Source organism: Phyllostomus discolor, chromosome 5 (assembly GCF_004126475.2).
Source record: "Phyllostomus discolor isolate MPI-MPIP mPhyDis1 chromosome 5, mPhyDis1.pri.v3, whole genome shotgun sequence".
Lineage (NCBI taxonomy): Eukaryota > Metazoa > Chordata > Mammalia > Chiroptera > Phyllostomidae > Phyllostomus > Phyllostomus discolor.
The window spans coordinates 127,503,691-127,526,887 of record NC_040907.2 but is presented as its reverse complement, the minus strand read 5'-3'; the positions used below and the strand labels follow the sequence as shown (position 1 = coordinate 127,526,887).

Here is a 23,197-nt window from a genome sequence, read left to right as displayed (position 1 = left end):
CAACCCTTTCAACATATCTTTGGCTTGTTCCCTTGGATATGCTCAAACCAGCCTCAGTGCTCTCATCTGGCTCTCCCAGTAAAGGATGTGACAAACAGGATCCTATCATCCTTGCTGCCATAACGGTTGGGCTCCATTTATACTATTTTTTACATGGTACAGTTGTAAATTAACTTAGCTGAAGATCCCAAGATTTTAGCCTCACCCTTGGGTTTCATTGATTTTGAGAGTGAGAGAGAGAGAAACATTGATTGGTTGTGTCCTGTATACACCCTGACTAGACTCAAACCCGCAACTTGTCAGTATACGGACTCTCCAACCAACTGAGCCACACTGGCCAGGGTAAGATTTCAGCAACATTTATCAGAAAACCCCAACTCTTCAAAGTCAAACATTCTTTCTCTTGCTAACAGTTTGCTTCATTGGGCCACATTGCAAGCAGAGTGGACGCATGACTTCCATGACCCAGCAGTCTATGTTGCTCCAGGCACTTCTGCTGTTTGGCTTTGCTCTCCTACCTCTGAGTATAGGCATGGCAGCCATGGTTGGGCTGCCAGGCGTAAAGCTGAGGTGGCAGTGGGAAGGCGGGGTGGCTTGGGCAGGAGGGCTGGCAAGGATGGCGGGAGTACTGGCTGTACAGCACTTGGGAAGGGAGTATTTCACAGGAAGTGAAGAATGTTGGCCTTAGACGACAAAAAAGAGGGTGTTAGAGAAGCAATAAGCCAGGAGGCAAGTGTACTTAGAAGATATGTCGGAGCCCCTTCTCTGCATTGAAACCCAAGAGAGTGAGGAATGGAGTATGTGCATTTGTTTTGAGTGGGGTTGGGGAGCCATGTCTGTGTGGAAGCCGGAGGGAGAGGTCAGATGACCTCTGCAGGTGGACCCTAGCAGTTTCTGCCTGGGCACACTACCTGGTATGCACAGACCACACCCTTTCTACCACGCTGTAATCTGAGAAGCCGTCTGGCTGCCTTGGGTCAAAGTTACAGTAATGGATGGCTTAGTGTGAAGGAAGTAGGTGGTCGCCTCTTAGAAGCAGTGAGCAGATGACCCTCACATGTAAAACCAGAGCCATTGATATTAAGCAAGACCTGCAGCTTCTTTTAAGATTTCTCAGGGTGGAGAAGTTTACAGTTCATTTCTAAGTCAGTGACCTTGTGGAAATATGCTGAAGTCCTACCAAGGCACAGTCACATCTGCCCGGATTTAAGATGAAGCCTTCTGTGCTGAGGAAAAGGGAATTCACCATCTTAAAATCGAAAAGTTTGTCTTTAAAGTTTCTAACAGGCTAGAAGTGCTTCTCGGTAAAACTATACTTATGTGAATTGTATCCCCAGAGTGGCTTTTATCTTTTAAAAGTTAATATTTCAGGAGGCCCAAAGAGTCTGTAATCAACATGAAAGCAGCTGGAGCATAGCAGACCGTCTGGGAGACGTGAAAGGGACCATTGATACAGAAACCCAGTGATGCTTTCCAGATTGGTGCAGGAGTGGTTCGGGTGGGAGACAGGGTGGCTGAACGGGCCACACAGCGCTGCTGAGGGGGCGCCTCTGGGCTTGCATTCTGGGGAAGACCCTGTTCATTGTTCTGAGTCACCAGCCGCCACCTTCATCAGTAGGAGAGGAGCAGGCAAGGCTGCAGTTTTGGTGATGCTTTTGGTCAAGTATGTGTGTATGTGTGTGTGTAGTCTGGGGTAAAAGGCAGCATTAAGTGTGTTGATCTCATGATGTAAGAAAGCAGAGCTTTCTCCCAACTTCTGTCACCACGGGGCCCTGCGGTTGTTGGCGCAGGAGGCCCCTGCTGCCCACCACACAGACCCAGCCACGGAGACCCGGGCACTGATGGATTTAGGCTCTTTCAGGACCAAACGCCCCTTTCTTCAACAAATGGCAGGAGGGATTCCCCACCCCTGAAATATAAGTGGGGTTATTCATTATTTGTCTGTTTAAATCCCGAGTTAATCTTACATTGATGTTAACGGTGATATTGACTTTTGGCTCCATTTCACAAGACTTCCTTTCGGGAGAGATTGAAAGGCATCCGGTTCTCAGGGCTGTAACTGTAGAACCCCATTTGGAGAGCGGGCTGTGCAGCTGTGACACTTCTTATCTTCCCCTCTGATTTCTGCATGCAATAAGGTGAACCTTCCTCATCAAGAGTGCCTACTGTAACCTTTTCGGTACAAATTTCCCCGAGCGGTTAAAAATTGGCAATACTGGCTGAAGCTTCTGCATCTCATTCTTCTCAAGGCGTGTCTCAGACTTGACGTGAAAAGCAGCAGGAGTCCTGACATCTTTTCTGTAAATACTCGTCAGGATGTCATTCTAGCTTCACAGCAGTCAAGGTGCTGAACTAAAAAGCAGTGGCAGGTATAAAACCTGGAAGCTTTAATCAAGGCCTCATTAAGACAAAGATTTTGCCCATAGCAAAAAATATGAGGAGGAAGTAAATGTCAGATGCCTTTGCCTAAGAATTTTGGTTAGAGTTGTGTTTTACTGTGGCATGAACAAATGAGGGGTAGATTTGTCTCATAACAAGAAGTTTGGAGGTAGGTAGCCTGGGGCCAACACAGCAGCTCAGCAAGGCTTTCAGACACCTGTGCTCTTTCTGTCTGCGTTGCCTGCCTTAGTGGGTGGTTTTTTGACATTATGCTTGTCAACTTACAGTCACAAGGCAGTTGCTTCCTCTTCAAGATCTGGGCTGGAAGAAAGAAGAGTATAAGGGTCAAAGATGAAGGAAGGGCCTTTTTCTGGAGAGGCCTATCCTGGCAGTGCCAGCCAGCTGCCTTTATCTCATTGACCACAGTGATTCACTGGTTTGAAGTGAGGCTGGGTCCTGGCTGGGGTGGCTCCGTGGATTGAGCGCCGGCCTGCAAACCAAAGGGTAGCTGGTTCAATGATCCTGGTTTAGGGGCTTTTTAGAGGCAACCAAATGATTTTTCTTTCCCTCACTTTCTCCTTCCCTTCCCCTCTCTCCAAAAATAAATAAAATCTTTAAAAAAATGCTTAGAAAAAGAAAGTCCTGTTTTGTTTTTTTTTTAAAGTGAGGCTGGGAATTCAGGTAACATGCTCTTCCTACCTCCACACTAGAAGAAGGCAAGGAAAAAGGTAATTGGGAACATGTGTTGAACGTGCTAGTCCTACAATATCTGCCACAAGGGCCACAACAAAATACTACCAAATAGAACAAAGCAGGACTAGCAGTAGGCTTTCCCAACATAAATTGTCTTTTTCCAGGTTTTCTCCAAATTGTGGTCAGGACTGGTGTCTGATCAGTCAGGCAACAGGAGTTGGGAAAAGTCAGAATTGGCTGAGAGATCCATCCATGTGCAGAGCCACGGCCTTACAAGAGAAACTTGAAATACCAATAATGACACGGAACAAGGGATGGTCAAGTTTAGTATCCCTGTTTTGAAAAGAAAAGTTACAGAGTGCCAATCTTGATAGAAAAACTATGTGTCAAATCTGTTCCAGGTACTTCTAGATGTTTTCCCACAATAACCTGTGAGCCAGGTACTGTTAATCATATTGAACAGTTATGGCCACTAATGACTACTCGAGGGGCACACAGTCTGGAAGCAGAAGTGGAGGATTTGGGTCCAGGTCTGCCTGACCAATTCCAGGGCTCCCTCTATTCTATGCTTAGGTACCTCAAGACCCCACAGGAACCAATCTGATGCTTATGCCTTATGGTAGTCCTCCCCAAACATCCACACTCTTCTGAAAATGGCATTCATGAGGGAGACCAAGGAATACTGAGTCCCCATCTTACCAATTATTACCTTCATGTTGCGTTATGATTGCCTCAAACCACTGCTCTTCTGCTGGAATTGGAGCCTCTTGAAGACAAGGACTGTGTCCTGTTCACTGTTGGAGCCCCAGTAACTGGCGTGTGGTCAATAAATATTTGCTGGGTGAGGAATGAAGGATTGTGCTCTATCAGTGTTTTTTTTTTTAAATTTTTTCATTTATTGATTTTAAAGAGAGGTGTTGGGGGTGGGAGAGAGAGAAAGAGAGAAACAGATTTATTGCTCCATTTATTTATGTATTCATTTTGATCTTTGTTTGTGCCCTAACCAGAAATCAAACCCACAACTTCACAACCTTCATGTATCAGGATGAGGCTCTGATCAATTTATCAGTGTTTTTTGAGTACTTAATGCTGCCCTATAGTTGCCACTTATTTAATTTTTCTTAATTGATTCATGTAGGAAGAGGAATATATCTACATTTCAGGGGATCCAAGAATAATTCACGGGAGAGCCAGTTAGCATTTGAGCCAGTCTTCATGAGAGAATTTTTAAACACTTCAGTGTGAGAAAGAGTGCTTTAGGTGGAGGAAATAAGGACAGGGCTGCTGAGATGAGAAAGTACAGATTATTCAGGGGGAGGCCAGTTTAAATGGAGAGAAGTCACAGCAATCATAGGTATTGCAGAAAAGGGATTGTTGCCACATCCCTTGGGAAGGCTTGGGAAACGTTGGGTTAAACTAGGTTGTCCATTACTGTTCTCAGAGCCTTTAACAGCCCTACGGTGACTTCAAGCAGTTTCTCAAACATTTGACCTCGGGACCCTTTTCTCGCAGAGCATTTCATAGAACAAATTTCCACAGAACACATTTTGGAAAATGCTGATCTAGCTCAGCCCCACATTTATAGACCAGGAAAGTGGGACCCAGAGGTGACTTACTCAGAGCCACATAGCTCTGGATTAGAACCCCAATCAGATTACATGACCTAATATATTACCTTGGGTGGCAAAGGGAACTTTGCAGATGTGCTTAGGTTATAGATTCTAGGGAGATTATCCTAGATTACCTGAGTAGTCCCAATCTCATCACATGAGCCTTTAAAAGCAGAGAACTTTCTCTAGCTGAAAGCAGAAACTAGGCAACGAAGAAAGGGAAGAGCTAATCTGAGCGTGAAGAAGATGCTGTCTTTGAAGAGTTAGAGGACATGACAAGAAATGCAGGCGGCTTTAAGTTTCTGAGAAGAGGCCCCCCTCGGACAGCCATCAAGGGGATAGGGACCGCAGTCCTCTGTCCTTTGACCATGAGGAACTGAATTCTGCCAGAAATCCGAGTGAGTGTGGGAGCAGAGTCTTTCCCCGGTTAGAGCCCAGGCCATGAGACCCAGAGCGGAGGAGCCCACCAGATTTCTCACCTGAGGGCAGTGAGATAATACATTTGTGTTGTTTTAAGCCACTAGCTGTGTTTATGTTAATTTATTTTGACAGCCTTAGAAAACTAACACACTTGGGCAAGTCATTAACATATCCAAAGTGGAAGACTTGAAGGGAAGAGAAGTTAGGAAAGGGCACCCAGGGACCTGAAGGGCTTTTGGGGTTGAATGTGAATGAGTTTTAGTGTTTTTAAAAAACCAAAGGGTTGAGTTATTCACATCCTTCCCTCCCAGTCTGTAGTCGCTGTATCTCCACCCAAAGTGAGGGTGGTGGTCGTGGGGGAAGGCTGCTAGAGGCTCAAAGGGCTCCCTGAGGTGGGGCCACCTCTTTGTCTCTCCTGACAGCCAAATCGAGGTGTGTCCGAGTCACAAGTGGCCCAAGGCCCCTGCAGTTCAGCTGGTAGTGGGTATTAATGGATGTATCACTTGATGGCCATTAAAGAAGATAGCACTAAGGACTCCTGCTGTTGAACAGCCCAGCTTCTGAGGGAAGCCTTCAGCTTTTCAATAGAGGGCATTTCCCAGAAGGGGAACCATTTGTCTAGGAGTCCAAAATAAACATCATCGTGCTTGAGAAAGAATTTCAGCTGCCATGGTAGATAAACCTGCTACCCTCAGACCACAGCCAGTTTCTAAGTCTTGAAACCCTTTTGTTTCTAAATGCGGAGGAAAGTGTTTGCGTTCTTTATTTTACTAAAATAAAAGGGCTGCACGGAGAGGAGCTTGGTTTTACTGGCCTGAAACCTTCCCTTTTGTTCCCATTTTGTTTGATTTTCTGGACCTATTTAAAGCTATAACACAATAGATCTAATTATTTAAAGCTGCAGAAATTTTCGCACAACATCTTATCTCTGATGAAATGCATGTTGTTACAAAATACTTTCATTTTTTTAAAAGGTCAGGATTAATTTTAATGTTAAAGAAATTTGGAAATTCTGTATTGGATAAAAGTACAGTTTAAAATCAGGGAAGCTTCTTGGATTACTTAGAACAAAACATCCTTTTTTATTAAACTTGAGTGTATCTGCACGCTGTTTTATTCATGCTCTATTGTCATCTCTAATGCAAGCAGAAGATACCTTTCCCACAGCGTGATTCAATACAGGCGCCCAAAAAAGATGGTCTCAGATTTCACTTGTCCGGGTAATTAGCAGAGTTTGAGTAGCTCAGTTTAACCGTTTGAAGGTCAATATTGCATGAATTTTTGGCAGACTGCCTAGCACAGAGTTCACAAACACATTTGTATAGGGACTGAATATTTTTATACTAGAGAAAAGTTTGTGTTTTGAATATGAAACAAGTGAAGGATCAGTTTTGCCTAGAATTTAATTTTATGGCAAATCATGTTATAGTATGACGCAAAAAAAGTTCTGATGGGAATGCATTCCACATTTCCAAAGAACCCTCCTTTGTTTTGCATATTTGGTAGTACAGTCTCTTATGGATCTTAAAATCAAATGCAAGCACCCCAAATTAAAATGTCAGAATTTAGTTTCCATGAGGAGGCCCTTTTGGAATTTGTTTAGGTGCTTTAAAATATAAGATAAATGTAGATATAAGATAAAATGGAAATACTACCTTTCCACTGAAGGTAAAGTTTTTGTGTAAAACTAATTTTGTCCCTGAATTTTAACTGTAGTATCAGATATCAAAAGAAACACACTCAGAGAAAGATGGCGGCTGCAGTGTGGAAAAGAACTCCACCAGGGATCCTGGCAGCAGTTCCTTCAGCTCTCTCCCCAGAGCCACAGACCCCCGTCTCGCCTCCCTTTGCGACAGCCCAGTAGCCGGAATGTGGTGTGGCTCCCAGAATGAATAGCAGTCCAAGAAGGCCTTGCCCTTCTAAGGTAGTGGATGAGGGCAAGAAATTCTAAAGTGCCAAAGCAACTAAATGACAAAAGGAGAATCTTTCGACATATGATGCTGCAACAAATGGACACTATTTGCACAAAACAAAAACAAACAAAAAAACCCCTCACCTTTTACCATTCTGTTTTTTACAGAATTTAAATAAAATGTAATTATAGACTGAAATGTAAAATGTAAAATATAAAACTGACTTCTTTATTGGTAATGTAAAAATTATTTGTGATAAGCCCTGGCTGGTATAGCTCAGTGGATTGAGTGCCAGCCTGCAAACCGAAGGGTCACTGGTTCAGTTCCCACTCAGGGTACGTGCCTGGGTTTCGGGCTAGGTCCTTGGTAGGGGCATGCAAGAGGCAATCTTTCTCTCACACATCAATGTTTCTCTCCCTCTTTTTCTCCTTCCTTTGCCCTTTCTCTAAAAATAAATAAAATCTAAAAAAAATTAAAAACTTTTTTTCATTACTTGGGAGGACTAGAGGATGACCAAATTTAGCCAGATATTGGATATCATACACAGATCTTTCTCATTATTTTTTAAAATATTTTATTTATTTATTTTTAGAGAGGGGGAAAGGAGGGAGAAAGAGGAAGAAAAACATCCATGTGAGAGAGAAACTGATCAGTTGCCTCTCATATGTGCCCAACTGGGAATTGAACCAGTGGGCTTTTACTTTATGGAATAATGCTCAGCCCACTGAGCCACACTAGTCAGGGCTCTCATTATTTTTTTTATACCTCCACAGTGCACCACTGTGTTTGCCATTGCTCATTTTACCAGTCTCCTCTTTGTAAACAAATGTTTTATTTTTTCCTTTAGTCTTTTGCTATAATGACAACAAAATGTAGCAATAAATAGCCTTGTGCATGTCATTTGAGAAAAAACGAAACACAGTTTTGATAAAAATATGTCAAGGGTTTTCTCAGTGGACAAAGCAAACACAGGATTGGGCCCAGCTGACTGTAAATTGATGTGGGTTCTGCCTTTTTCACTTGGAGACCTGAGGTCACATGTCTTCTTTGCACTCGGCTGTTGCTTCTAAAATGGTCATGATACAAAACTTTGCCATAAACTAATTGATTATCAGTCACCTCTAAGGCGTGGAGAGAAGATGTTGTTCAAACCCCGGTATTGCTTTACTCTTCTGTTGGCGTGTGCTGCTCCCTGCCCACCAACCCTGAGGAAAATAACCATGCTGGACAAGCCCTCTGCTGACACCAGTGCTTCCCATTTATGAGGAGGAAGAGTCTAGGCTTGCTTTACTTATACTAAAGCTTCCAAATGATGATCTGTAACTGGCAGATGTAGGAGTCCAGTATCCCAGGTTGAAGATTTCCCCAGTACCACAGCCCGGGGAGGGTTTGCTTGGTCTACTTCAGCTGTTTTCTCTGGGTCTGGTGAACAGCAGCCTTGCTGTGTCTGTATTTGTTGTGAATGTATCTCTTGCTGTTTTACCTTGGGGCATGACATGAGTATTCACACCTCATGAACTGGCCAGGAAATGGCTCTTTCAGCCACTTTTCTTTGCTGCTAGAAAACAGCCAGGATGGGGCACTCGTCAAGAGGCTGTTTAGAGGCTTCCACCTGAAGCATATGGAGGGGCTGTTGTGCCCTGACGTAAAGAAACCACCCCCCTTTCCTCAGAATTTTCATGAGATCTTTGACTGCACCAGATTATTGTGGAACTATTGTCACCAACTCCAGAATAAACTACACTTTTCCAGGGTTCTGCTCCTATTGCAAGGGCTGTGCAGGCCACTGTCCTTAGGCTCCAGGGGGCAGGGATTAATTGCCTAGGGTTACGTGAATTTATGTCCCTCACGCAGGAGGCTGACTCTACTCACAGTTTTAGGATCCCAAGCTAAAAGGGCCTGCCCTGGACTTTACTGGATTTCATCAGTTTTGATAGTTAAGAATTCTATATTTTCATTTGCTGGTTGGGCATCTACATGTTGCATACATTTAATTTGCCTTGCACTATTTTTTCTCCCCAAAAGTAGACTTATAAAAAGTAATTGTTTTAAAACTCATAACTTGCCTTATCACAATTTAGAAATTTAAACAAATTTTATATACCAACTAAATTATTTGGAAATGCAGCAAGGTATCAATCAATAAGTTAATAAAAATCTTCTTTGCAGAAAAGGTGTCATTAAATGCAGCAAGCACAAATCTTCGTGGTTCTGCTTTGTTGGTATTTTTTGTGAAACCAGCCTTTCAGCCTAAACACTTTTCCAATTTCCGCAGAACCCAAGAGTACCAGGCCGTGTAAACAGAGAGCATTGCTGCGAACTGTTTACTCTGCCGGCCAGCCTCTCCTAGCCTTCTGATCCCTGCTCCTTCTCAAGGGTCGGAGGCCCATAGCAGGCCTGAACTTAAGGGTGCTCTTCAATTACATTAGTAGTTAAGGGTAAAACCACAGGGCTGGCCTTCTCTGATTGTGAAATCTTTAAGTGAGCTTTTAGACACAAAATGTTAATTTTTGTATTTTAGTTATTGCATTCCAAAACCCCAAGAAAAGCAGAAGAAACCAAAACAAACTATGGCTGTAGCTTGAAAATAATTCCTGCATCCATCACAGATGTTCCCATGTCAGGGTTCACTCTGCTTTCCTGCACGAGAAACTCTTGATTTATGCACCTGCAGGCGTAGCTTAGCAACGGCTGTGAAGGAAATATACTGAGAAACTTCCACGCTTTGTCTAGAAGGGAGCTCCAAAGCAGAGGTTGAATGTGATTTAGCATGTTCTCTGAAGTGCAGCTGACTTACAGTTGTATTCATTTTAAGGAGAAGGAAAGATAAGTTGTCTTCCTAGTTGGTAGTGCATTTGTTTACTCTTGTGGTGATCACTTCATAAGGTATATAAATGTTCGATCCCTATGATGACACCTGAAACTAATACTGAATGTCACCTATAATTTAAAATACATTTAACAATGAAAAAATGCATAAAATTTAAAAACTGAGATACACATTCCCCACACCAGTAGGAATTATGAATACAATTTCTAAGAGTGTCTTTGGATTTGGTACACAGTGTTAGGATCCTTTTTAGGAGGTTGTTTGGGATTTTAAAAATGGAAGAAAAAAGTTCTATTTCTCATACATTTCTTCTTGCTAACCAAATAAAGTGTATTCTGAAAAATCTACTTTTTTTTTTAAAGATTTTACTTATTTTTTATTTTTAGGGAGGGAAGGGAGGGAGAGGGAGAGAGAGAGAGAGAGAGAGAGAGAGGGAGAGGGGGAGAGAGGGAGAGAGAGAGGGAGAGAAACATCAATGTGCGGTTGCTGGGGGTTATGGCCTGCAACCCAGGCATGTACCCTGGCTGGGAATCGAACCTGAGACACTTTGGTTCCCAGCCCGCACTCAATCCACTGAGCTACGCCAGCCAGGGCTAAAAAATCTACTTTTTAACTTTTATTTTGAAATAATTGTAGATATGACAAGAGGTTGCAAAGAAATATATAGGAACATCCCATGCAACCCTCCCCCTAGCCCCATGGAAAACCTATTTTGATTGTAAGTTTTCCTACAAAAAGAGGGCTGAGTTTAAGGATTGAGCTAGAAAATGGGCTGCTTCAGGTCTAGCCCAAAGGCAAAGTAGAGCCCCAAATAATGGACCTCAGTAAGAACTCTCATGTTTCGTTTGCAGAGAAAAGAGCTGCCACCGGTATGTCCTGCCCCTCCCCCATCTGAAAGTTCAAAGTGACTAGGGTTAGGGTAGTGGTGAGGTGAGGCTGGAAAGTGCGTTGTGTGATTAAGCAAGAAGGCCTTCTTAGGTTTTGCCCTCTACTCCAGTACTTTTTAGGTCATATGTTTCTAAGAGAGGAGACCTTTCCCCCTCCTGTTTGAATTATGGACTTCTAGTCCACATGAAGTGTGGAAAGGCAATCAACTTAAGATCACATACAAGAAAAAAATCAAGAGTTTTGGGAGATGAGGAAGAGAGAGACATAAAAGTTTAGAGTCACTTATTTTAAATAGACACATAGAATTGTGTTAAAAAAGTATACAAATATTTGAAAGTGTACTTTAATTTTATGTTTTGTCCGGTTGAGGAGGGAGCTGAAAGAGAAGAAGGTAAATCTCAAATGTGGAGGGGAAGAGGAAAAGCAAAGAGGAAATGAAATTAAGGAGAGAGCCTTATTACCTTTAGCTTAGAGGTGGACTTCCAGGGGGATTTTGAGTTTAAGGCAGTTACCATCCACTTGGACAGCTTAAGAGCACCGTCTCTCATCACTGCCCTTCGAAATGCTAATTAATTGATTAGCTGTTCATGCTAGCTTCTCAGAATCCGATGGGATAGCCACAAGCATGCCAGGAGGAGATCCTTCCCTCGCACGTCGCAGCAGCATTCTGCCCTGCGTTGTGCCCTTCCAAGGCTAAGGCACCCCAGCCTCCCGGACTGAGAAGCTTAAGTAAACAAGAAAACAGACCAGTGAGGTATAGCAGCACACTGCTTATCCGTTTCCTGAAGGAAGTCTTTTATCTTTGTGCAGATACAATAGGTATTATGGGATGCTCACCAGCGTTAGCTGCAACCCTTCTCACTCTAGAGTTTTCTCAGTTCTTTGGCTCTCTTCTGGCTACACTGGACTCCCCTTGTAGTCCCAGGGCCATGTTTATTTGTTGAATGGTTAGCTACTTTAACATTGCAGTCATTAACACCCTCATCCCTGCCGCTCCAAAGAATGGACATCACCTGGGAGCTTGTTAGAAATGCAGAATCACAGGTTCCGCTTCAGACCTTCTGAATCAAAATCTGCACATTAGCACAATCCCCCAATGGTTCTCAGATGCATGTTAAACTTGTGGAAGCACTGCTGGCCTCCCTGGCTCTCACCACACTTAAATCACCTTGAGACTCAGGGCTCCTTCATAATCTTCATATTTTTTTTTATTTCCTAATATACTCCAAGAACAGCTCAAACTTTCTTTCCACCCTTCATGTTATCATTCCCATTTTTTCCTCATCCCATGCCTGTCTGCTCTCTCCCTGTCTAACTTTATAGAGATCAAATAACCTTGCTGTGGGAATTTTTTTCTTCTATCCCTCAATATATTTCCAGTCTTCTGCCACCCTGTTTTTTCCCCTCAAGTCTCAGATGAAGCAATATCTTGCTCAATGCCAAGCTAGTCCTTCTACCTGCACCTTTAATCCCCCAGACATTTGGCAATGCAGACATTTTTGGTTGCTGCAAATGTGGGAGATACTACTGGTACCTAGTGGGTAGAGTCCAAGGGCACTACTAAACAGCCTACAATGCACAAGACAACCCTGCACAACAAAATAATTATCCGGCTAGGGTGACTGGGGCATATTGGGATAGTTGGCCACCCTATATCTGGCCCAAAACATTGAGAAGCCCTGGCCTAGAAGGACATTCATTTACTTCACTTTTTCCTCACTAACTCCCTTCCCTTCAACCTGGATTCAATTTACATTCCTTTCTATGGAAATGGATCTCTTGAAGGTCCCCATTGTCATCTTTCAATCAAGAAATCCCGTGGCCCCTTTTCCCCCTCAACCATTTTGATCTCTTTTGAACATTTGACACTATTGTTTTGCTATTCATAGTGATATATTTTTTCCTCTCATATTTTTGGTTTGCTTTCTTCTACCCTCATTACTGTGGTTTCCCTCTTTTATGGGTTACTGTTTTTACTCTCTCTTAAATGTAGATTAGTCCCTCAGTTAAGTGTTCCTTGGCACCCGTCTTTACTCTTCTATTAAAGAGCTGATTCTACTCCTTAGCTTCAAATCTCATCTCTATTAGTTTATTCCCAAATTTCTTTCCTGAGTCCAGTCTTTTATTTCCAACTTATTGAGGGGTTCCCTTGGATATCCAGCAGAATCTAAAACTCAACCCGGGTAATGGCAAGTTAAGAAGAACATAAAATAAGTTGGTAAGGAGGAAAGGCAGTATGGTCCAGCTTACATTTCCAGCCTCATCTTCCATTTCATTCAGACAGAAGTCCTGAATTGTGTCTCACTGAGCGTAACTCTGTCTATGCTCTTACGTACATTTTACTTTCCTCCTTCCATGGTTTTGCTCCATGTCTTCTTGCTAATTGGAAAACACTTCTGCCCTTTTCTTTTTAAAGTCTTCTTTTTCCCTTTACCCCAACACATGGCTTTTATTGCATTTTAAGAATATCACAGATATGTCTGAGGAGTTACCTGGCATCTTGCTATTTCAGTAGCTGGACAGACAACTTAGATCTTACCCATCAGCCTGCCAAACTATTCCTTTTTCAGAAACAGATACCATCCAAAAATTTTCTGATATCCTTGTTTGCAGCTGTTGTAGCTTACTGAATTTAGTACAAGATCAATGTCATTTCCTTCAAGAATCAACTCATCTTTCTGGGCTTCAGATACCTAATAAGCAATGCTTGACTGCACCCAAACCCTGCGGATGTAACTTCTGCCCAAGAAATTTCTTCTTTCAACATGAGAACCATTCTCCTGAATAGTGACACTGTGAGAATACACAGACCTCATCTTGTAACTGAAGCCCAGGGTAACTGACACCCTTGGTCATATTCTGTACGTGACTGCAGATGGTGCGAACATTGGCCAGCTCCTTTCTATCTCCTCGCCATCTGTCAACCCACAGCCTCTTCTTTTTCTTTCCAAGGAGTCTTGAGTTCTATACACCGATGGGTTTGAAGTCCCTTCACAGGATGCCTCTGGGGCTCTTCACAATAACTGTGCCCCTTTGAGTGACATCAACATTTTCTGGAATGTGAACAACCTGACTGCTGAGAATGGTCTTCATCCTCACAGTAGAGATGGCAAAGAGAGTTCAAGTCTTAATTGTTCCAATCAGGAAAAGTGTGGAATGATGAAATACTGGGATTAGGTGTCAGAAGACCTATTTCTGTCATGTTACTTGCTTTTAGACCTCGAGACAATTATTTGAGCTTTCTATGGCTTTATGTATTTTTTGACTGCTGTTAGCAGTTTTATTTCATCATCGCCATCATCATCATCATTATCAATAAACATGCAGTTTCTTTCTTCCTTGTACATTGCCACATGGGTGCTATACTCTGTCTATGGTACAAGATTATAAGTACAATATACCAGTACAAAGTTGAAACCATTTAAAGAGTTAAATAACTAAGACATAATTAAATGTGTAGTATTGATGGAATCTATGAGATTTATGAACAACAAACAACCTCAAGTATTATGGTAAATGTTTTACTTGGGGAGGGGTGAAAGAGGAACTGTATACATGCTGCTGAAGGGTTTTTTCTAAGTTGCTCCAAGTTTACTTTCTTTCTGCTATTATCTTTAAGTACTGCAAAGCACGGTGAATGGCATCACTCTGTGCATTGCCGCCAGAGATCCCAGAGCCCTGATAGCAATGGGACTGGTGGACAGTTCGGCGAGACACTGACACTGTCCTTGGCACCCAGTTCTTACAGCCAAGTATGTTTTATTAAAACCTTGTTCCTTGGCGATTTCCCAAAGCAGTTGGATGTAATCTGTATTTACTGAGGAGGCTTCTTTTGAGTAGGCTGGTCTTTTCACCAGGAGAATTCCTCAATGAATTCCAAGTACATCCCAAAGGATATTGTGCTGCCCTGATTGGAGTGGCTGCACTGGTTGGGTGTCATTCTGAGAAAAGAAGGTCGCCAGTTGATTCCCAGTTGAGGCATATGTCTCAGTTTCAGGTTCGGTCCCCAGTCAGGGTGCCTGCTGGGGTCACTGATCGATGTTTTTCCCTCACATCAGTGTTGCTCTCCCTCCCTTCTTTCCTCTCTCTCTAAAGATAAAATAAGTAAATAAATTCTTTAAAAAAGAATACCATGCTACATTTGTTAAAGAAATGTGGTTCTCAGCCCTGTCTAATGTGGCTCAGTGGATTGAGCGCCAGCCTGTGAACCAAAGGGTGGCCAGTTCTATTCCCAGTCAGGGTACATGCGTGGGTTGCAGGCCAGGCCCCCAGCAGGAGGTGCTCGAGAGGCAACCACACATTGATGTTTCTCTCCCTCTTTCCCTCCCTTCCCCTCTCTCTAAAAATAAATAAATAAAATCTTTAAAAAAAGAAAAACAAATGTGGTTCTCTAGAGAAATATTACTGACTTTGGGAAGAAACTTGTCAGCAGCATTTCTCTTGGCTTGTTTTTTGATGCCGCCTTTCCAGTTTCCATAAAGGACTGTATCCTGCACCTTGTGGTATATTCTCTCTGATGAGCAGGGCCTCCCTCCTGGGAAAGGGCATATTCAGAAAGTCTCCAGCCATGATGAATAGCCAGGTCCTGTAATGAATGAAAGAGCCAGGTTCTTTGGTTGCTTGGAAGGATCAGGCATTAAGGGATCATGCAAATACTTTCATTAACTTTCAAATGCTTATGGCAGCCTCTGCAGCTCTGTGTTTTCCCAGCTTCTTACTTGTACCTTCACCTGTGCAGGTTATGTCACCAACAATTACTCTGAATGTGAAAGTGGGCACGTGTATTTGCACATAGGATCTTTCACATTCATAAACCAGGATGTTCTCGATCTTCATTTGGTATCCGTGCAGTACCTGAATTGGTGTTTTCCCTGCTTTAGCTGTAATCATTTTCCCCAAACAAAGTCTCACAGCCCTTGCCACTGCCCCAGAGATGCGGGCACTGGGACTTGGAGAGAAGGGAGGGCTCGTTCCCTGAATGGAGGTCCCTGGAGGAGCGCTCCAGCGCTGCTGCCACCCCACCTCCCCTTTTCCTACTGCCACCTGCCTCTGCCTTTATATATTTTAAAGAAATAATCACATCCCTGCCTATCTCAGATAGCTAATAGAAAAAAATGCTTTTTAAATAATTTTTTATCCTTCCCTGAGGACTTTTTTTCATTGCTTTTAGAGAGAGGGGAAGTAGGGTAGGAGAGAGAGAGGGAGGGGGAGAGAAACATCAACCGGTTGCCTTCTCCTACTCACCCCTACAGGGGATTGAGCCTGCAACCTAGGTATGTGCCCCAACTGATAGGATAATCACACCCGTGACCCTTTGGTCTGCCAGACTAGGCTGCAACCAACGGAGCCATACCAACCAGGGCTGAAAAATGCTTTTTTTTTTTTCCTTTTCTTCTCACCCAAGGACCTGCTTATTGATTTTAGAGCCAGGGGAAGGGAAGAAGAGAGAGAGGGAAAGAAACATGGGTGGGAGAGGGAAATATTGAGCAGCTGTGTTTTGTACTTGCCCCAGTCAGGGGTAAGACCCACAACCCAGGCATGTGTCCTGACTGGGAATCAAACCTGTGACCTTTCAGTTTACAGGGCAACACTCCAACTAAGTGAGCCACACCAGCCAGGACTGAAAAATGATTAAAAAATATTATTGCCCTGGCTGGTGTGGGTCAGTGGATTGAGTGATGGCCTGTGAACCAAAAGGTTGCTGGTTTGATTTCCAACGGAAGCACATGCCTGGGTTGTGGGCCAGGTCCCCAGTTGGAGATGTGGGAGAGGCAACCAGTTGATGCATCTCTAGCACACTGATATTTCCCTCCATCTGTTTCTCCTTACCTTCCCCTCTCTCAAAAAATAAACAACTAAAATCTATTAAAAATGTTAACTGAATTCTAGAGATAGAATGGAAAGGAGAGAGAGAGAAACATTGATTTATTGTTCCACTTATTTTTGCATTCATCAGTTGATTCTTGTATGTTTCCTGACTGGGATCAAACCCACAACCATGGTGTATCAGAATGATGCTCTAACCAACTGAGCTACCCAGCCAGGGCAAAAAGTGCTTTGAAATATGTGAATTGTCATATAGGTATTGTCTGACCTGAACTATGATAGCACTGTGTGCCTTTCATATGGAAACTTAAAAAAAAATTTTTAAGGTTATTTATTTATTTTTAGAGAGAGGAGAAGGGAGGAAGAAGGAGGGAGAGAAACATCACTGTGCGGTTGCCTCTTGTGAGCGCCCTACTGGGGACCTGGCCTGTAGCCCAGGCATGCGCCCTGACTGGAAATTGAACCAGCAGCCCTTTGGTTCACAGGCCAGCACTCAGTCCACTGAGCCACATCAGCCAGTGCTGGAAACTTTTTCTTGTATCGACAAATACTACAATCTTCTTAAAAGTAGGGCCTTTAATGTAAACTTTTTTCTTCAAATGCAAAAGAATAGAACAGTTTCTATTCTTATGCATGTCATGTTAACAGATTCTGATAACCAAGGAAAGAATAACAGTTCCACCTGCTATTCAGTATTTATAAAGATTCTTGATTCACTAATTATAGATATTTTAAATTTTATCAAATTTATCACCTTTCCTTTTTTTTTAATCTCCAATTTAGGTGATGTCTTTCCAGTGCAAATGAATCCAATAGCCCAATCGCAGTTTATCCCTTTGGCTGAAGTTCTTTGCTGTGCTGTATCTGACATGAATGCTGCTCAGATTGTAGTAACACAGGAATCACTGTTGGAGCATTTGATGAAACATTACCCAGGTAGAGTAACAAGTTTTTCTCTATTAGTTCATTGTGTTTGGTGGTTTCTATTATAAATCATCTTCAACACAAATTGGGTGATATCCACTTTTTAAAAGATTTTATTTATTTCTTTTAGAGAGAGGGGAAAGAGAAAGAGATGGAGAAAAACATCAATGTGTGAGAGGTGCATGGATCTATTGCCTCTTACTTGTCCCCAGTTGAGGACCTGGCGGGAAACCCAGGCATGTGCCCTGACTGGGAATTGAACCGCTGACCTCTTGATTCACAGGCCAGCACTCAATCCACCGTGCCACACTAGCCAGGGCCAGAGGCAATAATTTCTATTGTCCGTAGTTTCTTATGTATACTTTCATAAATTATATTCTAGTATATGTATTCTTTTTTGTATAACATAAATTGGATCATTGTGTATATTCTCTCGATACCTTTCTTTTTTTAACTTACAAACATATTTTGGAGATCTTTCTGTATCCTCATAAATTGATCTCATTTTTAAAAAGAGTTTATTGATTGATTGATTGATTGATTTTTAGAGGAAAAGGGAGGGAGAGAGGGAGAGAAACACCGAATGGGGATCAGTTGTTCCTCCCCCAACACTATCCCATCCCTCCAACTCGGGAACTTGCCTGAAATCCAGGCATGTGCCCTAGATGGGTATTGAACCAGCAACCTTTCAGTTTGCAGGCCAGCACTCAATCCACTGAGCCACATCAGCCAGGTCTGATCCCATTTTTTTTTTCGTAGCTGCATGATATCCCAATGTGTAGGAGAGAAAAATGAAAAACTTTTATTTTCCATTTTTTGCATTATAAAATGAATATACTTATTATAAAAAATCTTAAAAATATGGAAAAATAACCACTTATAGTATCACCACCCAAAAGAAACCAAGGTTAACATACTGATGTATTTCCTTCCAGTGTTATACTTACACAAACATCTTGAACATTCTTCTCACAATATAAATATAATTTTGAGCCCTGCTATTTGGAAAAGGAAATTTATTTTAAAATTGTTACTTACCTTCCCAGTTTGAAAAAAACACCATAGTCTAGATCTTAGGTAGTTTGCCCTCACCCAAGCAAAAACTGGTTTTCATTTTTTCTCTTTGGATTCCTAAGATTTAAGCTATGAGGCTGTTTTTTCCTTTCTTTCTTTCTTTTTTTTTTTTTTTTTTAAGAATTTGTGTATTTATTTTTAGAGAGGAGAAGGGAGGGAGAAAGAGGAGGAGACAAAGACTGATGTGCAAGCACAAGCATCCATTGATTTGTGTCTGTCACGCCCCCAACCAGTGAGCTGGCCTGCATGCAGGCCTGTGCCCTGACCAGGAATGGAACCAGTGACCTTTTGGTTTGTGGGATGATGCCCAACCCACAGAGCCACACCAGTCAGGGCTGAGACTGGTTTTCAAAAACTCCCACGTTTCTTCCTACACATGCTTTCCTTAGGCACAATTTAAATTTATAACAGGTTGTATAACTTAGTGTTTTATTTGAGTGAACTTAGATTTTTTTCCTCTACTTAACTATTACCCTAGCCATATGTCTTTGTGTGGACCAAATTATATTTCTATTACTCAATTGAATGATGATTGTTAATGCTTCTTTGGCATTTTAATTATGTATATTAATTGTGTTAGCTCTAGGTTCATCAAGCAAATGTGTGGTCATTTCTGTGTTACTGATTTTACTCATTAAAGTGGTTTTTCTTCAGAATCTAACAGTGTAAAATGCTTTTGTTTTAGGCATTGCAATTCCATCTCAAGATATTCTCTATACCACTCTGGGAACTCTGATTAAAGAAAGGAAAATTTATCACACTGGAGAAGGATATTTCATAGTTACTCCTCAGACTTACTTCATCACAAATACAACCCCCCAAGAAAATAAGAGAGTCCGATCAGATGAAAGGCATGTGACGCCAGCTTGCATCACATATCTGGTGAGCATGGAGAGCTGTGCAGAGTTTGCAGAGTTAACCAAAGAAAATGCTGCCCCCATTTCCCATTGTCAGTCTTGCCAGTGTTTCCCTGATGTGTGCACTCAGGATCCACGAGAACTACCAGCTGCTTCAGAAGTGACTAGAAAAGGCCAGAAAGGTCCTGGGGAATCCAAATCTTTGGTACAGAATCGAGCAGTTTCTGTGTGTGAGGAGAATCATGTCCCTGAGAGCACCAAACCTTTACTATCCACAAAAGATAGAGACAAAGGCAAGAAGTTTGGCTTCAACCTCTTCTGGCGCAGTATTGCCAGAAAGGAGAAGTCCAGAACTGAGCACAGGAGTTTCTGTGCCCAGTTCCCACCGGAAGAATGGCCTGTCCGAGACGAAGATAACTTAGACAATATCCCGAGAGACGTTGAACATGAGATAATCAAACGAATTAATCCCATTCTGACTGTTGACAACTTAATCAAACATACTGTCCTAATGCAAAAATATGAAGAACAGAAAAAATATAATAGCCAGGGTACTTCCACTGATATACTAACAGTTGGGCAGAAATACCCTTCACGAGAGGGAGTAAAGAAGAGGCAGAGCCGGTCTGCAAAGCCTCGGAGGCGGGGCCGCTCTCACAGGGACAGACACAAAGTCAGGAGTCAGGGGAGTGAGCCTCAGCCAGCAAACGTTAAACTGGAGAAACACCCCCAACTCCCTGCTACGGAGCTGACCCCCAGAATTAAAAGCCCAAATGAAGCAGTAGTTGAGAAACCACTTGGTGAGAACCCATCAGAGCTGGGTTCCCATTTGATTTACAAAAAACGAATCAGTAATCCTTTCCAGGGTCTGTCTCACCGAAGGAGCCAAATAACCAAAAGGCACAACCTGCAGAAGACCAGTGATCTGAAATCCAGTCACATTAGACCAAAGGGAAAGCCTTTCCAAAGGTCAAGATCTTTAGATTCCTCACGAATCTTTGAAAGGGAGGCCAGACAGCCATGTGCTGAACAGTGCAATGATAAACTGAGGGCAGAACCCATTTACGTGAATAACTCTACCGTCAAAGCTATCAATGATGACTTCAAGGATCACCTTTTAAGTTACTCTCAGTGTAGTATTTTGCAAAATGATAGTCCATGCTGTTCCATTAGGGAAAGCATGTTGACATATGATATATATGATGGAGAAAACAAGGTAATCCCTGAAGTCTTGAGGAAAAATTATTCTCATTTTGACACATCAGGGGAGGCAAAAGAAACACAGAGTGTCCTTCCATCACCAGGTCCCTTCTCCTTAGACCAAGCATCCTCTGCTTGTAGATTAGTTGATAAAACAACACACCAGTTCCAAAATCTTGGTCTTTTGGATTATCCACTTGGTGTGAACCATTTGAGACAACCTGAGAGAAAAGACAGAGACTCAGAGGAAACACTAATGAGAAAGGCATTTGTGCAGGAAGCAGAGACTGGGAGTCTAGAAAATGAAGTGCTTTCTGACGATGACCAAGCCTTGTATCAGAATAAAGTGGAAGATGATGATGGTGCCTGCAGTTCATTATATCTAGAGGAGGATGACTTTTCTGAGACTGATGACTTGTGTCGAGTGCTGCCTGGCCACATACAGTATTCCTTTACTGGGGAAAGCGAATGGAATCATTTAGGAAAACAAAATGTGACTGAAAGATCTCTGACTGAGTACAACAGCAAAATACAGAGTTTTGAGCCTCAGGCACTTAAAGGAAATGAATGTTACAAACCCTCTGGGCTGCTCACTAAGCTGGGTGAAAGCCAAAAACCTAATCTCTCTGCTGAAAGCTGTGGCCTCAAGTCAGTGACCCAGTCTGGTCTTAACTATGAAGATGAGCCCAGTGTTGCTAGATGTACGCAGGCCTCAGCGTCCGCTGATGGAAGTATGTTTGATTACTACAGCACAAGGAAAGCCAACTCTGAGGCTGAAACCCCACCAGACTCTGTTGGCGATGCAGGAAAGCAACCAGCTAGCTGGACTCAGAGTGCTCAGGAAATGAGAACACAGTTCACACAAAAGTTAGAACTTTTCAGCACTTCACATGTGCCAGTGATGGCTCAGGATATCCAACATGAACGCAGTCACTCGGAAGGAACAGAAAATCATAGCATGGCAGGAGACAGTGGAATAGATTCTCCACGGTAAGTGCACATCAAAGTGATTAGCCACTATCCCACAGGAATTGTTAAAATCAAGGGAATATTGAGTTACCCAGTGGGATACTCCTGAGTAAACTTTTTATAATGATACAATTCTGCCAGCCCTTATTTTACTGAAAAAATTATACAAAGTTACAATGAAACCTCTTATATAGTAAGATATAGTTCATTATAAAAAAATCTTCACCCGAGGACATGCTTATTGATTTCACCGAGAGGCAAACAGAGGGAAGGAGAGAGGGAGAGAAACATTGATGTGAGAGAGAAACATTGACTGGTTGCCTTGTGTACATTCTTTGACTGAGTTACCGAACTCTCAACCCAGGCATGTGCCCTGACCAGGGATAAAACCCACACACACAGTCACTTTACAGGATGACACTTCGTGCAACTGACCCATACCAGCCAGGGCTGATATAGTTCATTTTTAATGCTAGCCAAAATTTGACTGTGCCACTACTACTAAATCTTGAATTATTTCTAAAAATAGAAGGAACTGCTATAAACCAAGCACTGCCTGACCTGAGGTTTGGAAGTTTTCACTTATATTCTTGGCTCTACACAGGTTGAGAAAGAGATGTGGCTACTTTCCACTAGTATTTTCCAGGCCAATTTGTTTGACTAATACTGTTCAAATTATAAAATAGAATATTTGAGAAGTACTGAAAATTATTTTAACAAATACCTATAATCACCCTATCATCTAGGTACTTTAAAAAGCTCTTTTAGCCCTGGCTGGTGTGGTTCAGTGGATTGAGTGCTGGCCTGTGAACCAGAGGGTCACTGGTTCGATTCTCAGTCAGGACACATACCTGGATTGCAGGCCAGGTCCCCAGTAGGGAGCATGCGAGAGGCAACCACACATTGATATTTCTCTCCCTCTTTTTTTCCTTCCCTTTCCCTCTGTCTAAAAATAAATAAAATCTTTTTTTAAAGTTCTTTTATATTTAGTATATTTATAATGCTTCAGTCTGAATATATCGATCTATATATTTTTTCTTTTGGACTCATACTGTAGTTACTCTTTTGTATATTGCTTTTTTCAGTTAATAGTATATCATGAACTCCCATGTTATTAAATAGTTTTCTAAAAGGTCATATTAAAATTTGGCATGTATCTTTATAGTTTTTTCATTATACAAACTTATTGTATACCTCTTGTCCTGATCGGTGTGGCTCACTTGGTTGGGCATCCTTCTGCAAAGTGAAGGGTCGCCAGTTGGATTCCAAGTCAGGGTACGTGCCTGGTTTGTGGTTTCAGTCCCAGTTGAGGTGTGTGCGAGAGGCAGCAGATCAGTGTTTCTCTCCCACAGTGATGTTTCTCTCCTTCTCGTTCTCCCTTCCTTCCCCTCTCTCTAAAAATAAATAAAATCGTAAAAATATTGTGTACCTTTTTGGAAAGAGTAGAATGATACAGAAATGTAAAAGTAAAACTGGAAGTCTCCATTCAATAGTTTGGTATCAACTTTTTCTATTCCCATTCCATAGAGGTGATCTAAATATTATTAATAGTTTAGTATTTATTCTTTTAGACTTTTTCTATGCATTTGCAAATGTAATTATTTTAAACAGTAA

General features: G+C 42.1%; 1 protein-coding gene and 2 pseudogenes across 2 annotated transcripts in view; 1 reads left to right on the top strand and 2 right to left on the bottom strand.

Moving 5' to 3' along the window:
* The window catches only part of STOX1 (storkhead box 1), a 63,720-nt gene that overhangs the window by 36,185 nt on the left and 4,338 nt on the right, over nt 1-23,197 (top strand). Inside the window, exons 2-3 of one of the 2 annotated variants that reach the window (XM_028512393.2) lie at nt 17,343-17,495; nt 19,243-21,604. In XM_028512393.2, coding sequence (XP_028368194.1) covers nt 17,343-17,495; nt 19,243-21,604 — 2,515 coding nt within the window. The remainder of the gene's footprint in view (nt 1-17,342; nt 17,496-19,242; nt 21,605-23,197) is intronic. The other variant, XM_036026870.1, reaches the window with a different exon arrangement.
* Nucleotides 13,254-13,841, bottom strand: LOC114496207 (annotated as a pseudogene).
* Nucleotides 13,959-15,626, bottom strand: LOC114496700 (annotated as a pseudogene).